At 52.4% G+C, this 20,196-nt stretch overlaps 8 protein-coding genes across 8 annotated transcripts; 6 read left to right on the forward strand and 2 right to left on the reverse strand.

Annotated features, from left to right (window-relative positions):
• Positions 1–979: 979 nt before the first annotated feature.
• Positions 980–3,199, forward strand: Z517_07547 (uncharacterized protein; the record flags this gene model as incomplete). The annotated part of the gene is made up of 1 exon (XM_013426068.1): positions 980–3,199. One exon carries the CDS (start codon positions 980–982, stop codon positions 3,197–3,199), a length of 2,220 nt encoding a protein of 739 aa, XP_013281522.1.
• A 1,156-nt stretch (positions 3,200–4,355) lies between these two features.
• On the forward strand, positions 4,356–6,113 carry Z517_07548 (uncharacterized protein; the record flags this gene model as incomplete). The annotated part of the gene is made up of 1 exon (XM_013426069.1): positions 4,356–6,113. One exon carries the CDS (start codon positions 4,356–4,358, stop codon positions 6,111–6,113), a length of 1,758 nt encoding a protein of 585 aa, XP_013281523.1.
• A 785-nt stretch (positions 6,114–6,898) lies between these two features.
• Z517_07549 (uncharacterized protein) lies at positions 6,899–8,303 on the forward strand (the record flags this gene model as incomplete). Its single annotated transcript, XM_013426070.1, has 3 exons — positions 6,899–7,345; positions 7,397–7,618; positions 7,671–8,303. The coding sequence occupies 3 exons, from the start codon at positions 6,899–6,901 to the stop codon at positions 8,301–8,303; spliced, it is 1,302 nt and encodes a 433-aa protein (XP_013281524.1).
• An 853-nt stretch (positions 8,304–9,156) lies between these two features.
• Z517_07550 (uncharacterized protein) lies at positions 9,157–9,909 on the forward strand (the record flags this gene model as incomplete). Its single annotated transcript, XM_013426071.1, has 1 exon — positions 9,157–9,909. The coding sequence occupies one exon, from the start codon at positions 9,157–9,159 to the stop codon at positions 9,907–9,909; it is 753 nt and encodes a 250-aa protein (XP_013281525.1).
• A 1,391-nt stretch (positions 9,910–11,300) lies between these two features.
• Positions 11,301–11,831, forward strand: Z517_07551 (uncharacterized protein; the record flags this gene model as incomplete). The annotated part of the gene is made up of 1 exon (XM_013426072.1): positions 11,301–11,831. The coding sequence occupies one exon, from the start codon at positions 11,301–11,303 to the stop codon at positions 11,829–11,831; it is 531 nt and encodes a 176-aa protein (XP_013281526.1).
• A 770-nt stretch (positions 11,832–12,601) lies between these two features.
• Positions 12,602–13,638, reverse strand: Z517_07552 (uncharacterized protein; the record flags this gene model as incomplete). The annotated part of the gene is made up of 5 exons (XM_013426073.1): positions 12,602–13,146; positions 13,218–13,295; positions 13,389–13,423; positions 13,478–13,549; positions 13,625–13,638. 5 exons carry the CDS (start codon positions 13,636–13,638, stop codon positions 12,602–12,604), a joined length of 744 nt encoding a protein of 247 aa, XP_013281527.1.
• A 640-nt stretch (positions 13,639–14,278) lies between these two features.
• On the reverse strand, positions 14,279–17,146 carry Z517_07553 (uncharacterized protein; the record flags this gene model as incomplete). Its single annotated transcript, XM_013426074.1, has 3 exons — positions 14,279–14,746; positions 14,798–16,832; positions 16,884–17,146. 3 exons carry the CDS (start codon positions 17,144–17,146, stop codon positions 14,279–14,281), a joined length of 2,766 nt encoding a protein of 921 aa, XP_013281528.1.
• A 698-nt stretch (positions 17,147–17,844) lies between these two features.
• On the forward strand, positions 17,845–19,461 carry Z517_07554 (uncharacterized protein; the record flags this gene model as incomplete). Its single annotated transcript, XM_013426075.1, has 1 exon — positions 17,845–19,461. The coding sequence occupies one exon, from the start codon at positions 17,845–17,847 to the stop codon at positions 19,459–19,461; it is 1,617 nt and encodes a 538-aa protein (XP_013281529.1).
• Positions 19,462–20,196: the final 735 nt, after the last annotated feature.

Here is a 20,196-nt window from a genome sequence, read left to right on the forward strand (position 1 = left end):
GCTGGGTGCCCACTGTACCTGGTTGGTTAATCCCTAGGGCGTGTGTGGGTGTGCACGAGCCTTGCCCCCTTCTCTTTCTCCCCCCTCCCCCGAGTCCACACCTCTCCTTCTCCCCTTCTTCCCTGTAGTGGTCCTCTCCACTGCACTGGGAACTTGGGTCTTTCCTTGGGGGGCCGAAGCCCAGAAGGTGAAGCCTACGAAGACCCTGAACCACGACCGACGCCCCCAAGCCTTTTTTGTGGCTTTCGTCCACTTCGTCCACTTCTCCTAGTCTCCCCCCCCGATCATTCCTTCCTTCAACCCTCCCAGACAAAAAGTCATCCGCCCGCTTCTTTACATTCCAATCCTTCCACCACCCAACAACCCAACTCGACTCAAATCCATATCGCCATCAACATCACGTCAACAAGTGTAAACAAATATTCTGTTTCACGACCTACATACAAACCCTCCCATTCAACACGTCCATCACGTCGTTCGACTCTATTTCCGCACCCTAGTCGCATCGACACACCCCGGTCTCGCCAATTTCTCACGACTTTTTCCCAGCCACCATCATTTTCTCAACTTCCACCTGCTGCCGACCTGTACCTCCCGTACTGCCACGTTTTCCCCGTCTGCGGTCTGCCGACTTGGAAAGTTGCGCGTCCAACACGCTTTTCTGCCGTCGCAATCCATCGCGACTGTTTCGAGTCGCCTGTCCTTCGCTGTATACCCATTGCTCATACAAAATTCTCACCATCTGGCCTGCAGCCGCCGTGGCGCCTTCAGATCGACTCTCGTCCGCGTGACTGACCGCATAACCGCATAACCGTCCGTCTCAACGCGCGTTCACAGCATGAACCCTTGAAAAGCAAAAACACACTCTCTCAGTCTCCTCGACAGGGCTGCATCGGTCGGGTCTCCGCGCCTGCTTGTATATATCGCGCCGAACACCTGATTGCAAAAAGTCAGCGTGCGCGCATACCACATACAACCCATGGCCGATCGCGAACCATCGCCGACACCGTTGTCCTTGTCCGCACTACGTAAACCACACATGTCCATCACCCTCCCTCGGAACTTCGCGCCTTTGGGTCTGGATGGCGGTGACGACCCTAAAACCCCAGATCAGACATTTGCAGAGGTGAAATTACCTCCGCCGCCCCATCATTCCACCTGTCGTTTGCGCCGGTCGCGAATTCGAATGGACAACTTCCAGGCGCGTAACAACGCTCTTCCGGCAACCCTGTTTGCTTCCGAGATCCCTATCCCCTCCAGTCCTCCCTCGGTACAAAAGGAATCTGAATACGTGGATGCCGACATTGCTCTACCGTCGATTGAATTGCACAATCCTTTGGGAAGACCTATCTATAATCATAGCATCACAGATCCCTCCCCGAGCGAGCGGTTGAAGTTATCCACCTTCAGAGATTCCCAGCTTCCACGGACCCCAATCGCCCAGACCAAGATCGTCCTGCCAGAGTATAAGAGCGGTGCTTGGGACATGCACAGGTCTGTCTCGGAATGTTCGTTTCGTTCCGATTCCTCATTCACATCGTCCGAGGACGCGTTCGCCACGCGACCTACCTCATTCGACGGCAGCGCGACGAGCCCTGAGAACGAGTCGCAAGATCCTTTCTCGCCGACAAAGGTCAACATCATTCCCGACACGCCGTCGAGGAAGAACAAGAAACTAAAGGTCAACACCATGTTGTCCAAAGGGAATGTGCAATGGAGTATTGAAATGGACAATCATTTATTCAACGTCTACCAAATGTATCTGGCGGACCCCACTGTCACTCCGTTCAAAACAGTGCCAGGCAGCATCCCTCCAACAGGTGTTTGTCATCGTGTGGCGCGCAGAGCGAAGGAGACGTGGCCCAGGGCATCTAGGGTTAGCAGGCCTCTCATCCGACGATACAAGATGCGAAATGTCATTGAGACGCGAAACATCACCAGGGACAAGACGCCAGAACCAAATGACTTTCTCCGGACCGACCACAACGACACCAGGTGTGCCTGGCCTTCAGAGTCTGCCACAAGACGGCGATTAAAACAATTGTGCAAAGAGAAGTTCACCATCACCGCCCATTACCAGCGATTGCGGGAATCCAGGAGCCCTTCGCCATTCCATGAACAATTTACCCGTCGGCCAGCCTCTCGTTTGTCTCATTTAGGTTCAAATCAAGACACACAAGTGTCAACCGCTTATGCCACCAGGGAACTAGGCATCTCGCTCGTCGCTAGTGGTGCAACGGCTCCTCTAGCACAGCTCGTTACGGGAGATTCGCCTCCAACCCAGCAGATGTCGGATGACTGGTTCAATACCCCGATCAACGCTTCGTCCGACACCATGGTGCTCTCTACCCCAGCCGGTTTAGGTATCCAGTCGGAACCCGACAAGTTACAAATTGCGGGCAGCATCCCACGCTTGGCTTCGCCGTTTAATTACAGTACTTGGAATGGGTCAGGTAACTCCAACACTCAACATCGACGCCATATTAGCCACCAGCACTTTGATACTGTTCACGCCACTGGGACGCGGTTGCTCTCGCCGTTCAAACTAGAGCCAGAGAGCTCTCTCAATGTCAACAAACGACGAGCTCAGCATAACTTGGAGGACGAACTCAGCCCCAGCGGGAGCAACATCGAAAAGCTCAATGTCGACCTCAACCGGCTCCCTGCCCCAACCACATTTGAGCCAGAACCCCAGGTCCGACCTGAGCTGGTCTTCACCGGAGCAGGGGACATCAATCAGCGAAGAATTCGAGTGCGAAATCGTGGTGCAACGTTCGGCGCAGTGAACAACCGAGAGCACGTCGAGCGGCTCTTTACTCCACCCACCTCTCAGTTTCCGAGTGCTGATGGCATTCCGCCGGTCCCACCTTTACCAGCTGCGTTGACGGCATTGGCGAAGCCCAATGTTCGGCCGAGCTCCGGTGGGCTTGCCCCGCCCGAACCTGATTCGACTCAGAAGCGACTAGGGAGCCCATTCGAGCTGGATCCCAACAAGCGAAGCTACCGGTCCAAAAACCCTCGACACGTACCGAGTTTGAGCGACCCTTTCATAAGCACCAGCGCATTCGCGACGACACCAAGTCACGGACACAACGCGATGAGCATCGGAGAACGACTGGCAATGTTTAATACTTTTCATCCACCCCACTTTCCGCGACAAATGGCCAACCCGCGATCAAGGGATGACCCGTTTGCTTGATGGAGAATCCGTTTCGAGTATAATGTTTTGATTGAACAACGATGGTTTTGCGAGGAGAGCGTATGTTTTGTGAACCCAGTGCCGGACGCATTGGTACAAGTTCTTTTGCCACGGCGTTGATAGGACAGATTCAAAGCGAATCATATTTGAAAATCTGGAGTGGAGAAAATGGGCGAGCTATTGGCGAGAACTTGCATGGAGGAGCCTTGTGCGTGTTTTTTGATTGATCAACACAGCGATTTGCATGAGCAGAGAGATGAAGAAAAGCTATTTGCCCTTGGAAGTTCTCATTGGGGCCAGCATGAAGATCAACAGACTTGATGATTTCAGTGTTTCAAGATACCGATTGGAGCTTGCCCCAGCACATGTGAGAGTATTGGTTGCCACCAGACGATTCAGAAGGGGTAACGTAGTCTCGCGGTGGTTTTATCGATTCTACACATGCATGCAGACAAGACAGATTTGATGGGGATCAGGACAACTTTGAGAGCAGATGGTTGGTTGAATGGCCGCTTGCTCACAAGGCTGAGCCTGATTTCTCTGTTTATGAGATTATGACATTTGACGCACGACTGGGAACAAAGAATGAAGAATGAGCACGATCACATGTATATTCAGGTCCGGAGATGTGGCGTTTGCCCTCTTGAATTGCTCGTCGTCTGTAATACTTAGTGTTCTCGCCTTACCACAGGACAGCCTGGCTCAGCCTTGCGTAGCCTCGTCCCTTGATGTACTAGCCACCAACGCTTGGCCGTAAGTCTGTCAGCAACAACGCCAAACTTCTCTCTACCTAGCGTCACCAGTGTTCCATTCTCACTGTAAGAAACTTACACGTTTTCTAGCCATTTCGTCGCTAAGTCTGACTGGTTGACTTTGTTCCTGGTCAGAATCTGCACTGAGCTAGCCACCTCGACTACATTAGCATGACCAATCTGTCTGCATGATAGAATAGCATGATTCGCCAACTTGGATGACTAACCTGTTGATCTTCGGGCGGTAAGAATTGGTGAACTCGGTACGACAGTCTCATAGCCTCAGGGCAAAGTGGGAGGGTTCGAGAGGGGCCGCTGCACAGACTAGCTCCAGAAAAGCAGAAAAAGGATGACGGCAACTTGGCCCGTCTCTCCACCAAGCAATCGTGTATGACATGGGGAGGATGGCGAAACAGTCGACCGTGACGAAGAGCGCGACTTCCAAGGGTGTGCAGTTCATGAGCACCAAAACACCCGGCAATTTTCAGGTGACACGAGAACGAGACCGCCAGGAAGTGCGCGCTTTGGCGATCCGCGCAGCATCCTTTTCTCGCCCAAATAGGAGGAAGAAGAAGGACCGAAGAACAACCTCTCAAAAACCCCGATCCTGTTCTGATTCTGTCAAAGAGACGTCAGCTGGGAACACTCGAGGCGATCCGCCTGTTTCGCCTGTCGTTACTCCCGAACCCTATGGACTTTTGGGAAATGGAACGTCTGATCCCTTTGACTGCATGCCGGTTCCTATCACCGCTGACTCCCACGACATCCTGACCTACGTCCGATCGTTTACCTATGCAATCAACTGGCCCGATGAACTTGAAGCGTGCCGAGAGGGAGGGAGTTTGTACCGAATGCATCTCGTCATGTACAGGAAGTATTTCGAACACGCGGCCCCTTTGAGCGGCTTGCTGTCCTACGTGTACAACCTCATGGCCATCGCGCAGCCAGAAAGGGCCAATTGCTACCGCCAGGTATCGATGCAACATTCTGTGCACTGTTTCAGAGGCCTCCGAAAGCTGATCGACAACCTGGACTACTCGTACGATCAACTCCTTCTCATCTTGCAGACCATCTGGCCGCTGGCAAGTGCAGAATATTCCGAGTCCGTTCGAACAGGGGACGACAAGTGCTCCCAGCATCGTGACGCCTTGAAGAAACTTATTCGCCTCCTGGGAGGACTTCACAGTCTGCCCCTGGTATACAGAGAATTGATTGTGCATTTCTTCGCCAAGATTGCGGTCGTGACGGGCGTTTGCACCGAAATTGATCCCTTGTCGTGGGACCCTGGACCCTGGAGTGGTCAATACAACGTATCGATACCTCCCCAGTTTGACGAGACCCGAAACGTGGGAGGAGCTGGGCAGACTGGTGACCCACAGACTTTGGCGGATATATTCGCCGCACTGAGAGAACTGGTCGCTGTTGAAGAAGTGAAAAGGCGTGGGACTTGGTCCGATGAAGACCACCTCAGTCCGATATTCCGGTGGTCATTCTTGCGCAGAGTCGCCCTCAAGATGAGGCTGTGGAATCTTTGGCACAGTCCCGCCGATCAGCTCGACACACCACCTCCGCCAAACACACCGCGCAGATCGCTAGACTCCTCACTGTGTCTCGCGGCGCAACTATTCATATACCTAAGCCTGGAAGCGCATCCCATCAGACAACCATGGTTTTCGGCACCGACGCAACATGCAGAAATGTTGGAGCAGATCAAGGCAATGGACACGGTGCTCCTGCAGAGGGTGAAGTACCTCGACGCAACAGCAACGATACAGGTTCCCTCGCTGGAGAGGCTAGCGAACAGTGAGCCGACCGCGCATTCACAGGAGCAGGATCTTCTCTGGATCGTTGCCGTTGGGGCATGCTTTGAAGAGGAGGTCAGGAAACAGCAAGGACGAAGCCCGACCACCGATTTGACGGTGATGCCAACAGCGATTACTGCTGTTCGAGCAGGCCAACAGGGAGAGAAGAACCAGGTAGAGAAAAACGCCGTAACAACGACGCCGCAAACAGGCTGGTTCTTTATGCATTTTGGCCCACTTGCGAGAAAACTAGGGTATACGAGCTTCGAGCAAGTGCGGGAGTCGTTTCGAACGGCACATGTCTATGATGCGATGATGATGGATGAGACATTAGGGAAGCTGTTTGATATGGAGGCGTAGGGGATTGTCCCAAGGGTGCATTCCTGTTGTATTCATCATGTATGTAGCATGTATCAATGTACGTATTTATGTCTGTATCTCTGTAAGTAGGTGTCAAGATTTAGGTACCTATGTAGGAACGTACGAGTAGAGGCGAGGCTCCAAGTGTTATGCTCCGCGAGGCTCACGAGGCTTTCCCCAGAGTCCCAGCCAAAGCAACGAGTTGGTACCCACCCACGAGACACGGCGGGCTCACCAGTTGGAATTCGAGGGCCCCTCGCGGACGCTTTAGGCTTCAAGTCGCCCCAGTTAAAAGCAGTTGACGCGCCTCCGGAAGCTTCGCTAGCCAACCCGGCACCCCACGCGCAAGGACCCTCGGCCCATGAATTTCTGGCTGGTTGATCTTCGGGGGGGTTCCCCAAATTGCACCGTGTGCATCATTTTCCATGTTGTGCATTAAATACCCATTTCCCATTTCCTCGACGTGACACCCGCGAATTTTTGGACGCTTTGGCCGGGTGGTAATTCGCGTCTCCGATCTCGTGTTCTCTACTGAAAGAGAGAGAGATCGCCGAAAAAGTCCACGGTATATCTATCTCTAGAGAATCCTGTTTGTCTGGCCTGTGTTGTTTCTTCTGGTCCGAGTAAAGTGACCGTTTATTTACTTGCTGTGGTGAGTTGGGTTGAGTCGGTTGTGACAACTCTCAGAGAAGATTTCTTTGCTAACATGCATGGCAGGATACTTACTCGAGTCTGCCATTACTCTCGAGAAAAGTGCAACTCATTGCTCATCCTCAGATTGCAACATGGCGTCTCCGTCAAGACGCGTGCTTGGTGACAAGGACCCCAACGCGCCCATCCAACACCTCTCCTCCAAAGTGCAAGGTAGAGTGTCACAACTTGCCAGTCCCGTCGCACAACGGAGCTCTACAAAGCGGCCTCGTTCCCCGGAGCACTTCCCTTCGAATAGTCCTCGAACCGGCCAGAAACGGAAGATTGGAGAGGTACACGGCGAGGAACAAGCACAGTCCGAAGAAACAGTGGCAGCATCATTCCTCTCACAAACGACCGAGTTGCTGAGTGACACACGGTCCGAATATGATGAGGATGATGTGCAGACCTCGATGGCTCAGAGCAGGTCGACTCTGGCTACCGCGTTCACCACATTCCGCGGCTCACAGGAGGAGTCGTCCCTGATCGAGAGCGAGTTCCACATTCACGATGAGCCGAGCCAGCAAGCCCTGGACAAGATGGTACGTTAGGTTTCATGACGGGCCGTGTCGATTCTAAGTTATATATGTTAGCACGCCGTCACCCTCACGCAAAGCACGTCTCAACTTGTCCCGCCCCAGCGGCCCAGTCTCGCCAAAGAAGCATCCCAAGTCAGCTTGAGCATGTCCAGCCTCATCGACTTTGACACCAACCGCTCGTCGCAAGACGATGAGATGCAAATGATTGAGGAAGCCGAGACACTTGCTCAAAAGCCCAAGGCAGAGGAGGATGCCAGGAAGCAGATGATGCTCGAGGTAATTGGTCTAGGCCACTTTTGTCATCCCTTGCTCTAATCCCGTGTTCTAGAAAGCCGAAACTCTGCGGACTCGACTACAACTTGCGCTGTACAAAATACAAACCAACCAGATTACAAAACCATTCAGTCGTCTTCAAGTTCCCCGAATCACGTCCCCTCCACCACGGCTGTCTAAGCCTTCTTCTTCACCACAATCTTCGTCGACTGTGCGACAGACCCCGGCACCAGAGAGCTCGGCTGATCAAGAAGCACGTGTCGCTGTGGCTAGAGCTTGCGCGACCATGGGGCCTAAGCCGGCTGTCAAACAGCTGTCCAGCTTGCCTATGCCAGAGATAGTCCCGACCGCTTTCTCAGCGAGATGGAATCACGAAGTTAACGCGCTACAAGAGAGTCAGAGTAGCTTGATACAACCATCCCATGTCCCAAGCAGCCCTCCTCTGTCACAAGCAGATCATACTCCTGAGCCCTCTGTCATTGAGGCGAATCTGGATGCCAAGCAGAGCACGCCTTTACAGCTTTCTAGCCCGGCTCCTAGTCCGCGTGGAGAGGATGATGACGGTCGATGTAATTCCCTTCCAGTCGCTGGTCTCGCTAGCAGCGTAATCCAGGGCGAGGCTGCAAACAGTCTGCTGGACCTCGTCCGAGGTGTGAGGTCTGGCGGAATCGGGATGTGCGGCGTATGATCATTGAGCTCAACTCTTGCCATTTGCCATTTTTGCAAGTGATACCATCAAACTGTGGATAACGAGGCAGCAGGCAGCATTTTTCACGGAGTTTTTTTTGGGATGCACCGTAACAAGATCTATCCATATCATGCATGGCGTTTGGGACATTTGTTTCTTTGTTAGAAATTGATCTGCCACATTGGGCGACCAATGATTTCAGGGAAAGGATGCAAGGTGCAAGGTGCAAGGACGGGCACGAACGAGACATGGGCTTGACATGTACGGGCTTGTTGCGTGGCCCTCTGAATTGAATCATATTCTTTTGCAATCGAGCTAGTTTGCCCGATTCACTTACTCACTCGCTCTCTTACTCAGTGCTTTCTTTGTTTGTTTGTCTTCGGGATGTGACTCTGCTCTGACAGTGACGAGGGTTTGCCACAGTCACAGTCACATATGCCATATGCCACAGGACGACTACACACCACAACACAAGTCGGTTACTCCTTTTTTCTTTGTTTCGGCGGAGAGATGACGAAGATCAAGTGACGAGTTCTCACCCAATGACATATTTCCCTCCCTTCGAGAGTTGTGGTTGTGTTTGAGGGGGTCTTCTTTCTGTATACCTCACGCCGTATTCCTCCAGCTCCACCTCCCATCTATCTCTTTCTATCGACCTATTGATCTATCCATCCCTTCACTCCTCGATCTTCCCCAAGCGCGACCACAGATTCAAGAACAGACACAAACACCCCTTCAGAATTTGAGATACGGTCCAGAGAGGGCCAGAGAGAGAGGCATGACACACTTACAACCACAGCCACAATCCCTTACGACCTATTCATCATCACAAGTCTCCGACGGTGGTGGTAAAATGTCGTACAGCTACAAGACCGATCAGAATTCATACTACGAAGTCGACCAATCCACCCTCGCTGCAGATACGGCCACCACCACCACCCCGAACCCGTCGACGTTCGGACCTACGTCGCCTATATCCAGCACGTCCGACGCCCACGTCTATTTCCACTTGGGACACACGGGCCACGAGGTCGCGCCTAAGAAATTTCCTGCGTGTATCTCGGCCGGCAAAGGCGTCATCGTCCGAGAAGGCTTCTTGCGCGGAGCGTGGACATGTGTGCGGGCATTTGAGAGCTATGGGCAGGATTGTTGGTGGCATTGGAGAGGCGCAGACAACAGTAACAACAACGACGACGATGATAACGATGATGAAGACGACAATGGGAATGGCAAAGGACTACTACCACCACCACGGAGCGTCACGTTTCCTGCAGACCCCAGTACCGACACGCCCGCGCACATGATCCGCATCGTGGGATGCCAGATGATTGAGTTGTCGGTCCTCGCTGTTGACGATACCTCTTCCGCCCATGATAATGATGGCGACGGTGAAACCGCTGCACATGTTGGAGAAGGACACTTCATCCGACTTCAAGTCAAAGCGCTCGTCGCCGCGGCGAACGACGAATTCTCCCCCAAGGGCGGCACAGAGGGCTGTCCCATTTGGATCGGCGTCGACGAGTCTCCTGAGAATATCTTTCGCTCTGTGATTCGCCAGAGACCATCACATCAACACAAACAACGACAACAACACGGGATGTGGTAGGTGAAATGTGATGATGGGGAGGTGGTGAGGTTCTAGATACTTGTTTCTAGTTTCCGTTTTCTAGGTACTAGGTGCTAGGGACCATCGGTATGTGTGTCTAGGTGGGAGGAAGTGCTGTTCATACTGCGACTGCATACTACACACTGCATACAGCAGATACAGTGACTTACATCCATACCCGCTTTGAACGTACCTACCTAAGATGTAGGAGGTAGGTACTGTAAGTTTGGTAACGTAGCAATGAACGACCCATGCTCACGTTGTCCACTCAATTTACAAATACGTGACTTAGTCCCTACTGTATGTGGTACTAACTGCCTGTGGCCCGTGGTCCGTATGACCGACCGTCTTTCAATCTAGAGTAGATGAAACCTTGTATTCTGTGTCGAAGCAAACAAGACACCGCTGGGATATTGAAGTATACGAGACAAAAACGATAGCAAAGAGCAGTTCTCAAGTTGAGAATCAAGAGTTAGAGATCCAACAGCCCTCCCTGCTTTCTTGCTTGCTCAAACGCTCAATGAATGCTCATCAGAGATCAGAGATTTAGTATTGGTGTCATTTTACTTTGACCAGACCCGACCCCTTCCCATCTGTATGACTCTTGTCGATTGGTAGAATCGTCGTCGTGAAGGTGATGGTGACAGGCGACAGGCGACAGGTAAATGCCTTGACAACAAGATAGTAGTCTGCCCATCAGGTAGTCAGTCAGCCCGATAGCCAGCAGTCTTGCTCCGTTTGCTTAGAGCAGCAGTAGCAGCAATCAATTCGTCATTACTGTTGATGCAGTCATTGCCAAACGGACGAGAAGCATAGGATAGATGAGCCTCGCTGGAACCAAAAGAGAAAAACGCACAAAAAGTATCACAAAAGTCCTCGGTTTCATCTACCTAGTTTCCGCGACTCGAGAGTATAAAAACATTATTGACATTGATTTGAATACTCAAGCTACCGTCGGTAGGTACAAGAACCCCATTCTCTGCCCGGTCAAGCAGACAAGAACCTGAACCAGAACCCAGACCAAGCGCAATACACTAAATACAATTCTCCCGTCCTGACTACTCCTTGATATTTACCTTCTCTATCACTGTACATCCCTAGTCGGAAATGGCCCAACCTCCATTCTTCCACGTCGACCACGCCCGGGGGGACATCGAGGCCCTGGCCATCACCGTGCGCGGACCCGTCCAAGACAACGACGAGGCGTCGTGCATCAAGTCCGGCTGGTTGGGTTTTCCGGAGCCGCGGCCAGAGGAAGAGCAATAACTCAGGCTTGAGAATGACTCGGGGTCTGAGTTTGGGTCCGAGTCTGAGGCTGAGACTGAGACGGTGGAGAAGAAGACCAACCAGAGAAATATGAGCGAAGACACCAGCGGCAGGGGAGTATCGCCATGTCCGCTACCGCCGCGGCTGACAAGGAGACCTTTCCCGTGCAGCTGAGTCCCGGTGAAGGGGTCATCTTCCACTACGACCTCTGGGCAGCACAGCAGCACCTGTCGGCGGCCATCTACCCGTGGACGAACCGCGAGACGGGAAAATCCAAGGTGACGATGCCGCGGGCGCAGAATGCCGCCTACGAACTCGACATCGTCGGCGGCACCTACTTTCCCTTTGTGCTCAAGGAGTGGCACAGCTGGGGCTTCCTCAAGCTCAACGTCAAGTGCCTGGTCACCACGTCGGAGTTGCCGTTCATCCAGCCCGACTTCAGCCACCATCAAAGTACGCGGCCGTTGATGTGGATCGGCGTTGGCACCGAGACGACTCCGCCTGCCACGACGGCGACGATGACGATGACGGACGCTGCCAACAAACCCAACAGTCTCAGCCTGGTCCAGCTCGCGTACTGCGTGGGCGGGATGCACCAGGGGTCCAAACCGGCATATTGGGTCCACAAGGACGACGGTGGCGTCGAGATGATCTGAATCCACACACCTCCAACACTTGGGGCTATCAATGAGCTTGGGCTAGAACTTGTGCAAGGGCTTGAGGGTGTACATATATCAGGCTAGAGTGACACTTCACTGGAGCAGCAGGCCTTTGGTGTCGCAACAGAGGAAAGTGAGGGTCTTGTGGGCGGGCAACATGTTTCCAATTTCAGCAGAATAGACGCTAGACACACGGACGCATTTCGAGCAAGGAGTGCTTCTGTTAACAACGCTTAATGCAAACTTCTTCATTCAATATTGGGTATTGGGTACTGGGTATTAGGTGGGGGTACTTAGCAATGGGGGTTGAATGAGTGAATGGGTAGACAAGGCTGAGGACCCCCTGCCTCGGACGATTGCCAAAAGCAGCAACTGGCGCCTAAACCTCTCTTGGCTAGAGTCCACTTGGCGCTATCTGGAGTTGTTGTCAACTCACTCCCAGTTGATGCTTCTCTCAGTAACAATATCTCATCTCATGTTACTTGCGGCAAAAACCCCAATACGCGTGATGGGTATCCCGTTGACCCTCGCACAAACCTGTAGCTTCACCACGAGACACAAGTGTCTGCCACCCTTCGCAAATCTCGTTCTGGAACCTTTTCAATGTTGAAGTTGTGCACAAAGAGCCTGCGTCTATTCGAGCACTAGTTATGCCTTTTTGTTCATCCACTCGTCACAATATTGGTAGCCGCCCGTGCCATTCCTCTAACAGAACACCGCATCTGAGAGGTGGGCAACACTCTCGTCATTCGCTTGTTTCTCTTCCCCTAGAATGTTTCTGGTTCCTCGGCTCCGTTGGCTTCCAGGTCCGGAATCTCGAACCCCTCCTCTGTGCTATAGAGTATGGTCTGGATGTTCTTCACAAGACCATTTGCGTCGGTTTCAAGAGAGGGTTCCTGTTCGACCGCATTCTGCAGGAGCAACTCGATATCGCGCAATTTACTAAAATAGAAGTCCCGCTCTTTCTCCAATCCGGCGATGGCTTCTTTCAGCGATTCGTTTTCCGCCTTCAGAGCAGATGAACTGGCGCTTCCTGCACCGATGGCACGCGGTGCAGGTCGACCCACAGGCGTTGTCCCGGTCTTTCGTGTGGTGCTTGCGCCGGTGCTTGTTCGTGGAGCGACGGCGGTCGATGCTGCTGGGGCGGTACCGGCACTCTTCCTTCTTGCGACCGCATCGTAATCATGCCCCGGAAAGTATTGGTCCCAGAACCGCTTTGACCACTGTAGAAACTCGAGGTTATCCTGCATTTTACATTTAACCAGTTGCTCGACAGGCACGGTTCGGTCAATGGCGTGTTTTGTAAAGCAGTCTGGAATATCGCGGTCAGCTGGATGCCAATAGATAGAAAAGGAGACCTCGTTGTCCCCCCAGTGAACATACTTTGCAGGATCTTGAAGTTTTGTATGTAGGCATATTCGGTATTGACGTTGAATTTCACCCGAGCCATAGGAATATCAACTGGAGTTACCAATCAGCCGCTGTTCAGTCCTCCCGTGCGTAGCACAGCGCAAAGTCCCCTGGGACGAAAAGGCATCGGAGGAGACGACATACGGAAAATGGAGTCAAATAGCTGGCAAAGCGCGGCCCTATCGATGGATGTATTAGTTTCTGACCTCAAGTCTTCCAAGTCTATGACCTACCCTGTCCCGCATTGCTCGACTTTTGTGATGTTGAGTTGGAGCAAGCCGTTCAACCATGCCAGTAATTCTTGCCTGTATGCGAGTTAGCAACGCCATACACATTGCCTTGAGTCCCCAACTGGAACAGGCATGCGACGGGAACATTACCTTGATTCGCTCATGGCTGCAAGTATGAGGAGAGAAAGTTCGAAGACGAATTAAGGGACTAAATTGACCAGAGCCAGGGGGAGACAAAGGGTTCGTGTCAAGACGCCCAAAGGGAATAGTATCAATCGGCGCAAGCAAGAAGCGAAGAGTGAAATGCAGTGCCTTGGGGTCTGCTTGAGGAAGGGAGCAGTGTGTTGTGGGTGTGCAAGATACAAAGTGAAGGGAAATGTTTTTATTGCGACCGTGATTGTTGCTGCGGCGCAGGACGGACGGGGATATTGACTTGTGACGCGGGTCCATTTGGTTTCAGGGATCGGGGATCGAGGGGTTCATCAGCCTGCAACCACCGCTACCACGACCTCCAGCTACCCAGGTAATCAACCCTTGCCGCTTCACTAACATGCCTGGTGGCTCCGTGGCTCCTTAACTAAACCACTCGGGCTAGCCGGTTGGAACCCCACCAAACGGTTAAAGGAGCGCCTGCGCGTAGTGGCCTCACCAGCCAGCACTGAAGATTATTTGGCTCCACCTCACCTTCAAGCCACCACGGCGCCCAGAAAGAAACCATTTCATCTTTTATTGTGATTACACACTCAAGAGATTCTCATTGCATCTATTGCCCACTTCTGACCTTTGGCTCGATCCAACAATCATTTACTTCGTTGCTTCGCTCGCATCGCTGGCCGGTTTAGCTTTGCTGTCATCTCCCTTCTTCACCGAACCGCCCGCCTGCGCATCTGCGGGCGACTTGTTGGCCTGCTCCTCTGGCACACCCTTTGTTGACGGATTCTGGCCCTCTACGTCCGGATGATCGGGTGCAACCCCCGATGAATTGACCTCGTTACCTTCTTCGTCAACCAGTCTTGTTCTTGTCTCGTACTTGGTCTGGAAGGACGCTTTGCCCTCTGCCAATAACGCTTGGACCTGGGCTTCGTCCAGGAGGTTCCCATCCTGATCGCGATATTCCACACGCTCTTCTTGTCCAATCACCTTCCCTTCACCGACCTGAGGGGTGACTGCTGATGGGTTGTCTTTCCTTCCCGAGTCGATTTGCATCGAGGGAACAGTGGGAGTTGCTCCGCCGTCTCCAAAGGACGGAAGTGGCGTGGAGTATTGTGCATACTATATTTCCAGTCAGACATCATCGTTTCGATCAATTTCCGTTCGACTTACATCAGTGTAGAAAGTGTTGCAGTCAAAATCCCAGGTATCAAACAGTTTGACCGCTCTGCACTGGTCCTGGGTCCAGGGATTGCCATAGATTAGTGGGGCATACAGAGTAAACACGCCGATTGCAAAAGCCACAAACAACACGGCGACACTCCACCCGATTTCGGGATACTTCTTCAATCCCAGAGAAGAGATCCGATTGACGACAAAGTCAAAGATCTGGCACATAGCCATGATGGCAAAGTAGAGGGCTGGAAAGTAGTGGTGCAGGAACAACTGTCTTGCCATAAGGTAGAAGGGGAAGTAGTGAAAGGCCCAGGCCAGAACAGTCTGACCGATTTCGTAGTCGAAGCGTTTGAAGTTGACGTTGGAATAGTCGTTGCAGCTTCGCTGCCAACGGAGGACGGCAATGCCCTTGAAAATGACATAGGTCAAGATGGCCAGGGTAGAGGGCCACCAAATGGCGGGATTTCCGAGGAGATAGACCTGGCGATGGTCTTTGCCCCAGAAATTGATCCCACGCCGAAGAATGGGCCAAGATCCCGGTCGGGAGTCCCAGGCGTGCGATTCGGTCAAGCCGGCGTTGGTCCTCCACATGACCTTCTGCAGTTCCCAAAATTTGCCCAAAAAGCCGGGGTTTCTGTAGTTGACCTTTTCCGCCCCTTCTCCAAGCATGGGATGCTGATTCTGTTCAATGTACCATACGCTATTGGGGAGGGTGCCTCCTTTAGCACAAGTCACTTCCTGTTGCTCGAAGCCCCAGTCGGGTAATTTGACCTTGTGCGAGAAGAGAACGCAGCCTGTCATAATATGGACCAGCTTGAATTTCGTCTGGATCGTCCTCAGCCTCTTCTTGGCTTCTTCACCATCGGACATGGATTGGACAATCTCCACCCGGAAAAGATCGTTTGCGTCGCCTTCAAATCCCTCGTAGCCATAAGCCGTTACTTCGTTTTGCCAGTCGGCCTCAGTAACGGGAGGTCGGACGTCGTGAGAGTGGATGCGCCGATGGGTTGTGAGGTGGTACAGTCTGATAACATCACCATTCCGGATAAACTCGGTGAGATTCGACCACGCTTTAGGACCTGCAACGGTGACATTGTCCGCAGTGATCGGCTGAGTCTGGTTTTCGAGAAGAAAAATGTTGTTCTCATCCTTGTGGGGGTATAAGGTGACCTGCTGTTGCTTGCTGCCACCAGGATACATGTGTGAATGCGAATGGAGATAGCCACCTTGAGTGTTGTGATGTCGGATGGTGACTTCGCTGCCAAACAGCACATCAGCAGGGGTGTCGGCCATGCCCTTGTTGTTCAGTGTCGCTTGGAATTCAGAGGACATGAAACCATCGCCATCGCCAGGATTGACCAGGCACAGGAAATGAATTCCGAACATTCCCACATAGAATGCAATCGGGATGACGATCAGACAGAAGACTCTGGCAAATAGATGCTTGAACCACTTCCTTGGGGTGACATTGACGCTGTCGCCAAGCAGAACCCATAATTGGAGGATGGTCAAGGTGCCGACCCACGCAATGGTGAAGAGACCAACCCATTTGACACTGACTGTGGCACCCAAACCCAGACCAGTGGCTGCAAGCCAAAACCACCAAGTCACATCAAATGCGTGTGCAGGGCCTAGTTCATGTTGATTGGTGAAGCAAGTCCATGCCAGAGCAGTGAAGGCGGTACAAATGACCAAGGGCGAGTCCAAGAGAATCAGCCTCGATTGTGTGATCAGTCCATTTTCAAAGATCAAAAGCCCGGCACCGAGACAAGCGGTGACTGTTCGGCATCCGTATGCTTTCAAGGTCAAAAACATAGTGGGAATAGTGAGAACCCCGAGTATAGCAGGTAGGAGCCTCATCGAGACATAAGGGACTTTGGGTTCGAGATAATCCTTTCCGATGTCTTTGAAATCGAAGTCGCCGTTGAAGCCAGCAAGCCAGCCAGCCAAGGTGATGAGGAGTTTGGCCAAAGGTGGATGGACGTCCATGAAGAATTTGCCCTTGATATATTTGGTAGCAAACCCGCCGAAGCTATGATTGGCATGAGTGTTATGTCCTTGTGCGATGTGGTAGCTAACTTACTGGACCTCGTCGAAGACAACGCTCGTGGGCTGGTAAATCTTGAACAGCCGAACAACGCCAGCCAGCAGAGTCAACAGAGCCATGATTTGATAGTCTCCCGCGGGAAGCAAGAAGATATCATTGTCTGTCACACCTTCTGATGCGTAGCTCTTCTTTTTGCTCGACTGCGACCGGATCATATCGCTATTGGCTTGTCTCGAGGCCGGTGCAGGAGAAGCTGCTTTTTGCGAAGCCGCATTCTTCCGCGAGGTAGCCTGAGCCATGATGAGGGATTCAGGCCTGTGGCTTCGAGGAAGATGTGGAAAATGGAGAGGAAGTGCGCGGAAAGGCTGAACCGCAGAGGACACGGTCGACGGTGTCTGCGGTCCCCCTTAGGTTGGAATTCAAAGGAGAAGAAGCCTGGGTCAACGAGAGACAAGAAGAAAAAGGTCGGTCATTAGCAGGTCAAATAAGCATCATGACAAGAAGAAGACAAGCACGAAGGGAGAATGTAAGAAGGGGGTTGAAGGCTGAATTGCATGCAGAAGTTCAGGAGTAACACTTGACAACTTGTTCATTGATGGCTTGTGTCTCCGCAGCTGCACAGAGTAACTTTTTAGTTGGCCAACGTCCCAATCTTAGCACGACGCGCATGTGCAATGCGGCAGCCTCCTTTCCCCTTTGTGCCCTTGGAACCGAGCCTCCAACTCCACAGTTCTGCCTTAGCCACACGCTGAACCAGCCACAGGTTCAGATTTCTCCCCAAACTTCGCATTTTGTTTGGGAACAGGTTCAAGGGCCAACCAACCCCATATACTCTAAGCGACAAGCTGTTGGCACGCGCGAGTATCTCGGACTCGATACAGACCTGTTAACAAAGAACAGACCTCCGCAAAACCCTCTAGGCGGTTACTCAATTGACAATCCGAACCCCGACAGACGTGGTGGGTTGGCCCCAGCCAGCTGGTGGAAAGCAGCAACTATGGCACAGAATGGAGCAGTTCCTGAACTTCCAGAATCAGTCTCAAAACCTCCCGAAGGTGTTGTCCTACCGCCCAAGGACATAAGAGCCATCATCGAAAAGACAGCCGGCTATGTGGCGCGCAATGGCCCTGTCTTCGAAGACCGCATTCGCGACAAGGAACAAGCGAACCCGAAATTCTCCTTCCTTTCTCCTCAGGATGCATACGCTCCTTTCTACCAGTGGCGACTCTCTGAGGTGCGATCGGGACGGGGCACTGCCGTGTCCGCGGGAAGAGCAGGAGATGCGACACCTGTGCCAGAAAAGCCAAAAGGACCAGAACCGCCGCCCGAGTTTCAATTCAGTGCGCGCATGCCAAATATCAGTGCTTTGGACTTGGAGGTCGTCAAGTTAACAGCTCTACATGTTGCTCGGAAGGGCAAGAGTTGGATGACTGCTCTCTCACAGCGGGAAGCCCGGAATTACCAGTTCGACTTCCTGCGCCCTCAACACTCGCTTTACAACTTCTTTCAGCGCCTCGTTGACCAATACACACTCCTCCTCCAGACAGGACCGGAAGGCCAAAAAGCAGAACAGGCGCGCATCCAAGTCCTCCAAGCCAACATTCAAGACCGATTTAGAGTTCTAAATCTAGCAAAGCAACGATCTGAGTACACCAAATGGCAAGAGACTCAGAAACAGAAGAAAGAAGAGGCAGAAGAGGCCGAACGTATAGCATATGCCCAAATCGACTGGCACGACTTCGTTGTAGTCGAAACAGTGCTGTTCACTGAGGCAGATGAGCAGGCCGATCTTCCCCCACCCACAACGCTGAATGATCTTCAGAGTGCAAGTCTGGAACAGAAAGCGATGATGAGTCTAGCTAGGCCAGATATGCGCATCGAAGAAGCAATGCCTACGGACGATATGAGCAGTTATGCGTACAATGACCAGTTTGGAGGATACCCTCAGGCCAATGGGTGGGCACCACCGCCGGAAGCGGCTACAATATCAGCATATACTCCTTCACCTGCGCCACAACCACCTTCAACAGCCGTCCCGACACCCATACCATCATTTTCACCTGCACCTCCTCTCGCACCGTCCCCACAACCCCCATCAATGCCACCACAGCAACCACCACCTTCGACCGCTTCGCCAGCTCCAGTTCCAGGTCAACCTCCAATGCGCATTAAACAAGATTATATACCACGTGCCCAGCAACGTGCGGCTACCGCTCGGTCTGCTACGGCTCTGTGTCCCAATTGCGGGCAGCAAATTCCCATTGCCGAGCTCGACGCCCATCTGCGGATCGAGTTGCTGGACCCGAGATGGAAAGAGCAACAGTCCAAAGCCGCGTCGCGGTTTTCGACCACGAACCTGGGCGGCACAGATGTTGCAGCGAACCTAAAGAGACTGAGGGCGAGGACAGATGGAGTTACCAGCGACCCTGTCGCGGAGGCAGCAGCTAGGGTCTTGGGCGAACAGGAAGAGGAGGAGAGGAGGAAGAGGATGAAACTCGAAGGTCCGCCTGGGGCGACAGCGTATTCCGCCGCGGGAGCACAGAACCAGGGCGGGCAGCACGTCATGGATGTGCAGGAGCAAATACGCCAGATCCACAACAAGTACAAGTCGTGATGATTTGGGCAAAATGTATGTACAGTAGTACCTTTCTAGTATCTCTCCCCAGACCAGCGTCTTTGCCGTGGAGAGGAGTCTTGGCCTCTATGAGTGGAATAGCCCGTTGCAGAGGTTGGGATAAGAATAACCACGAGAGGATTTTCTGGAGCGAGCCAGCCAGATCTATGCTTTCTGGGCCTGTATCGAGTCCACCAGATCTGAGCAGCTGAGCAGCTCTGGGGGTCGACGGTAGGGATCTCTCCACCGACGTAATGCTGGCGCTGTGCTCTCCGAGTCCCACGGCTGTCTGCGGTCAGTTTGTGCTAGCCATCTCAGGTCAGCGATAGACCGCCATATGCCACATGCAAAAATGATGACTGGGACGATGCGAGTTCGATTGAGAGAAACGAGACGAAATTGAAAACATTAACAAATATATTATTGTAATTACCGTGTATTTGGTAGATCTTCATCCGTCAGCCCCAGAACCGTTCGATCCTCATGAGATGTTGCTTGTTACATATTCTTGGATCCAGTCATTTAAAGCATATGACGTACAGGACACTGTTGAGATCCTCGGCAAGAAAACCCAGGGTTGCAGCAGCCACAATTTGGATAAACTCGCTTGAACGCATTTCCCACAAGAAACACCCAGGGTATCTCATCGCAGACAAACTTTCGTGCAGACTAAAGATGACAGGCCTCCAAGAATTGCAAAGATGAGTCAATGAAATGAGCGAATTTTCGTCTTAA

The sequence above is a fragment of the Fonsecaea pedrosoi genome (assembly GCF_000835455.1).
Source record: "Fonsecaea pedrosoi CBS 271.37 unplaced genomic scaffold supercont1.5, whole genome shotgun sequence".
NCBI classification, from domain to species: Eukaryota; Fungi; Ascomycota; class Eurotiomycetes; order Chaetothyriales; family Herpotrichiellaceae; genus Fonsecaea; species Fonsecaea pedrosoi.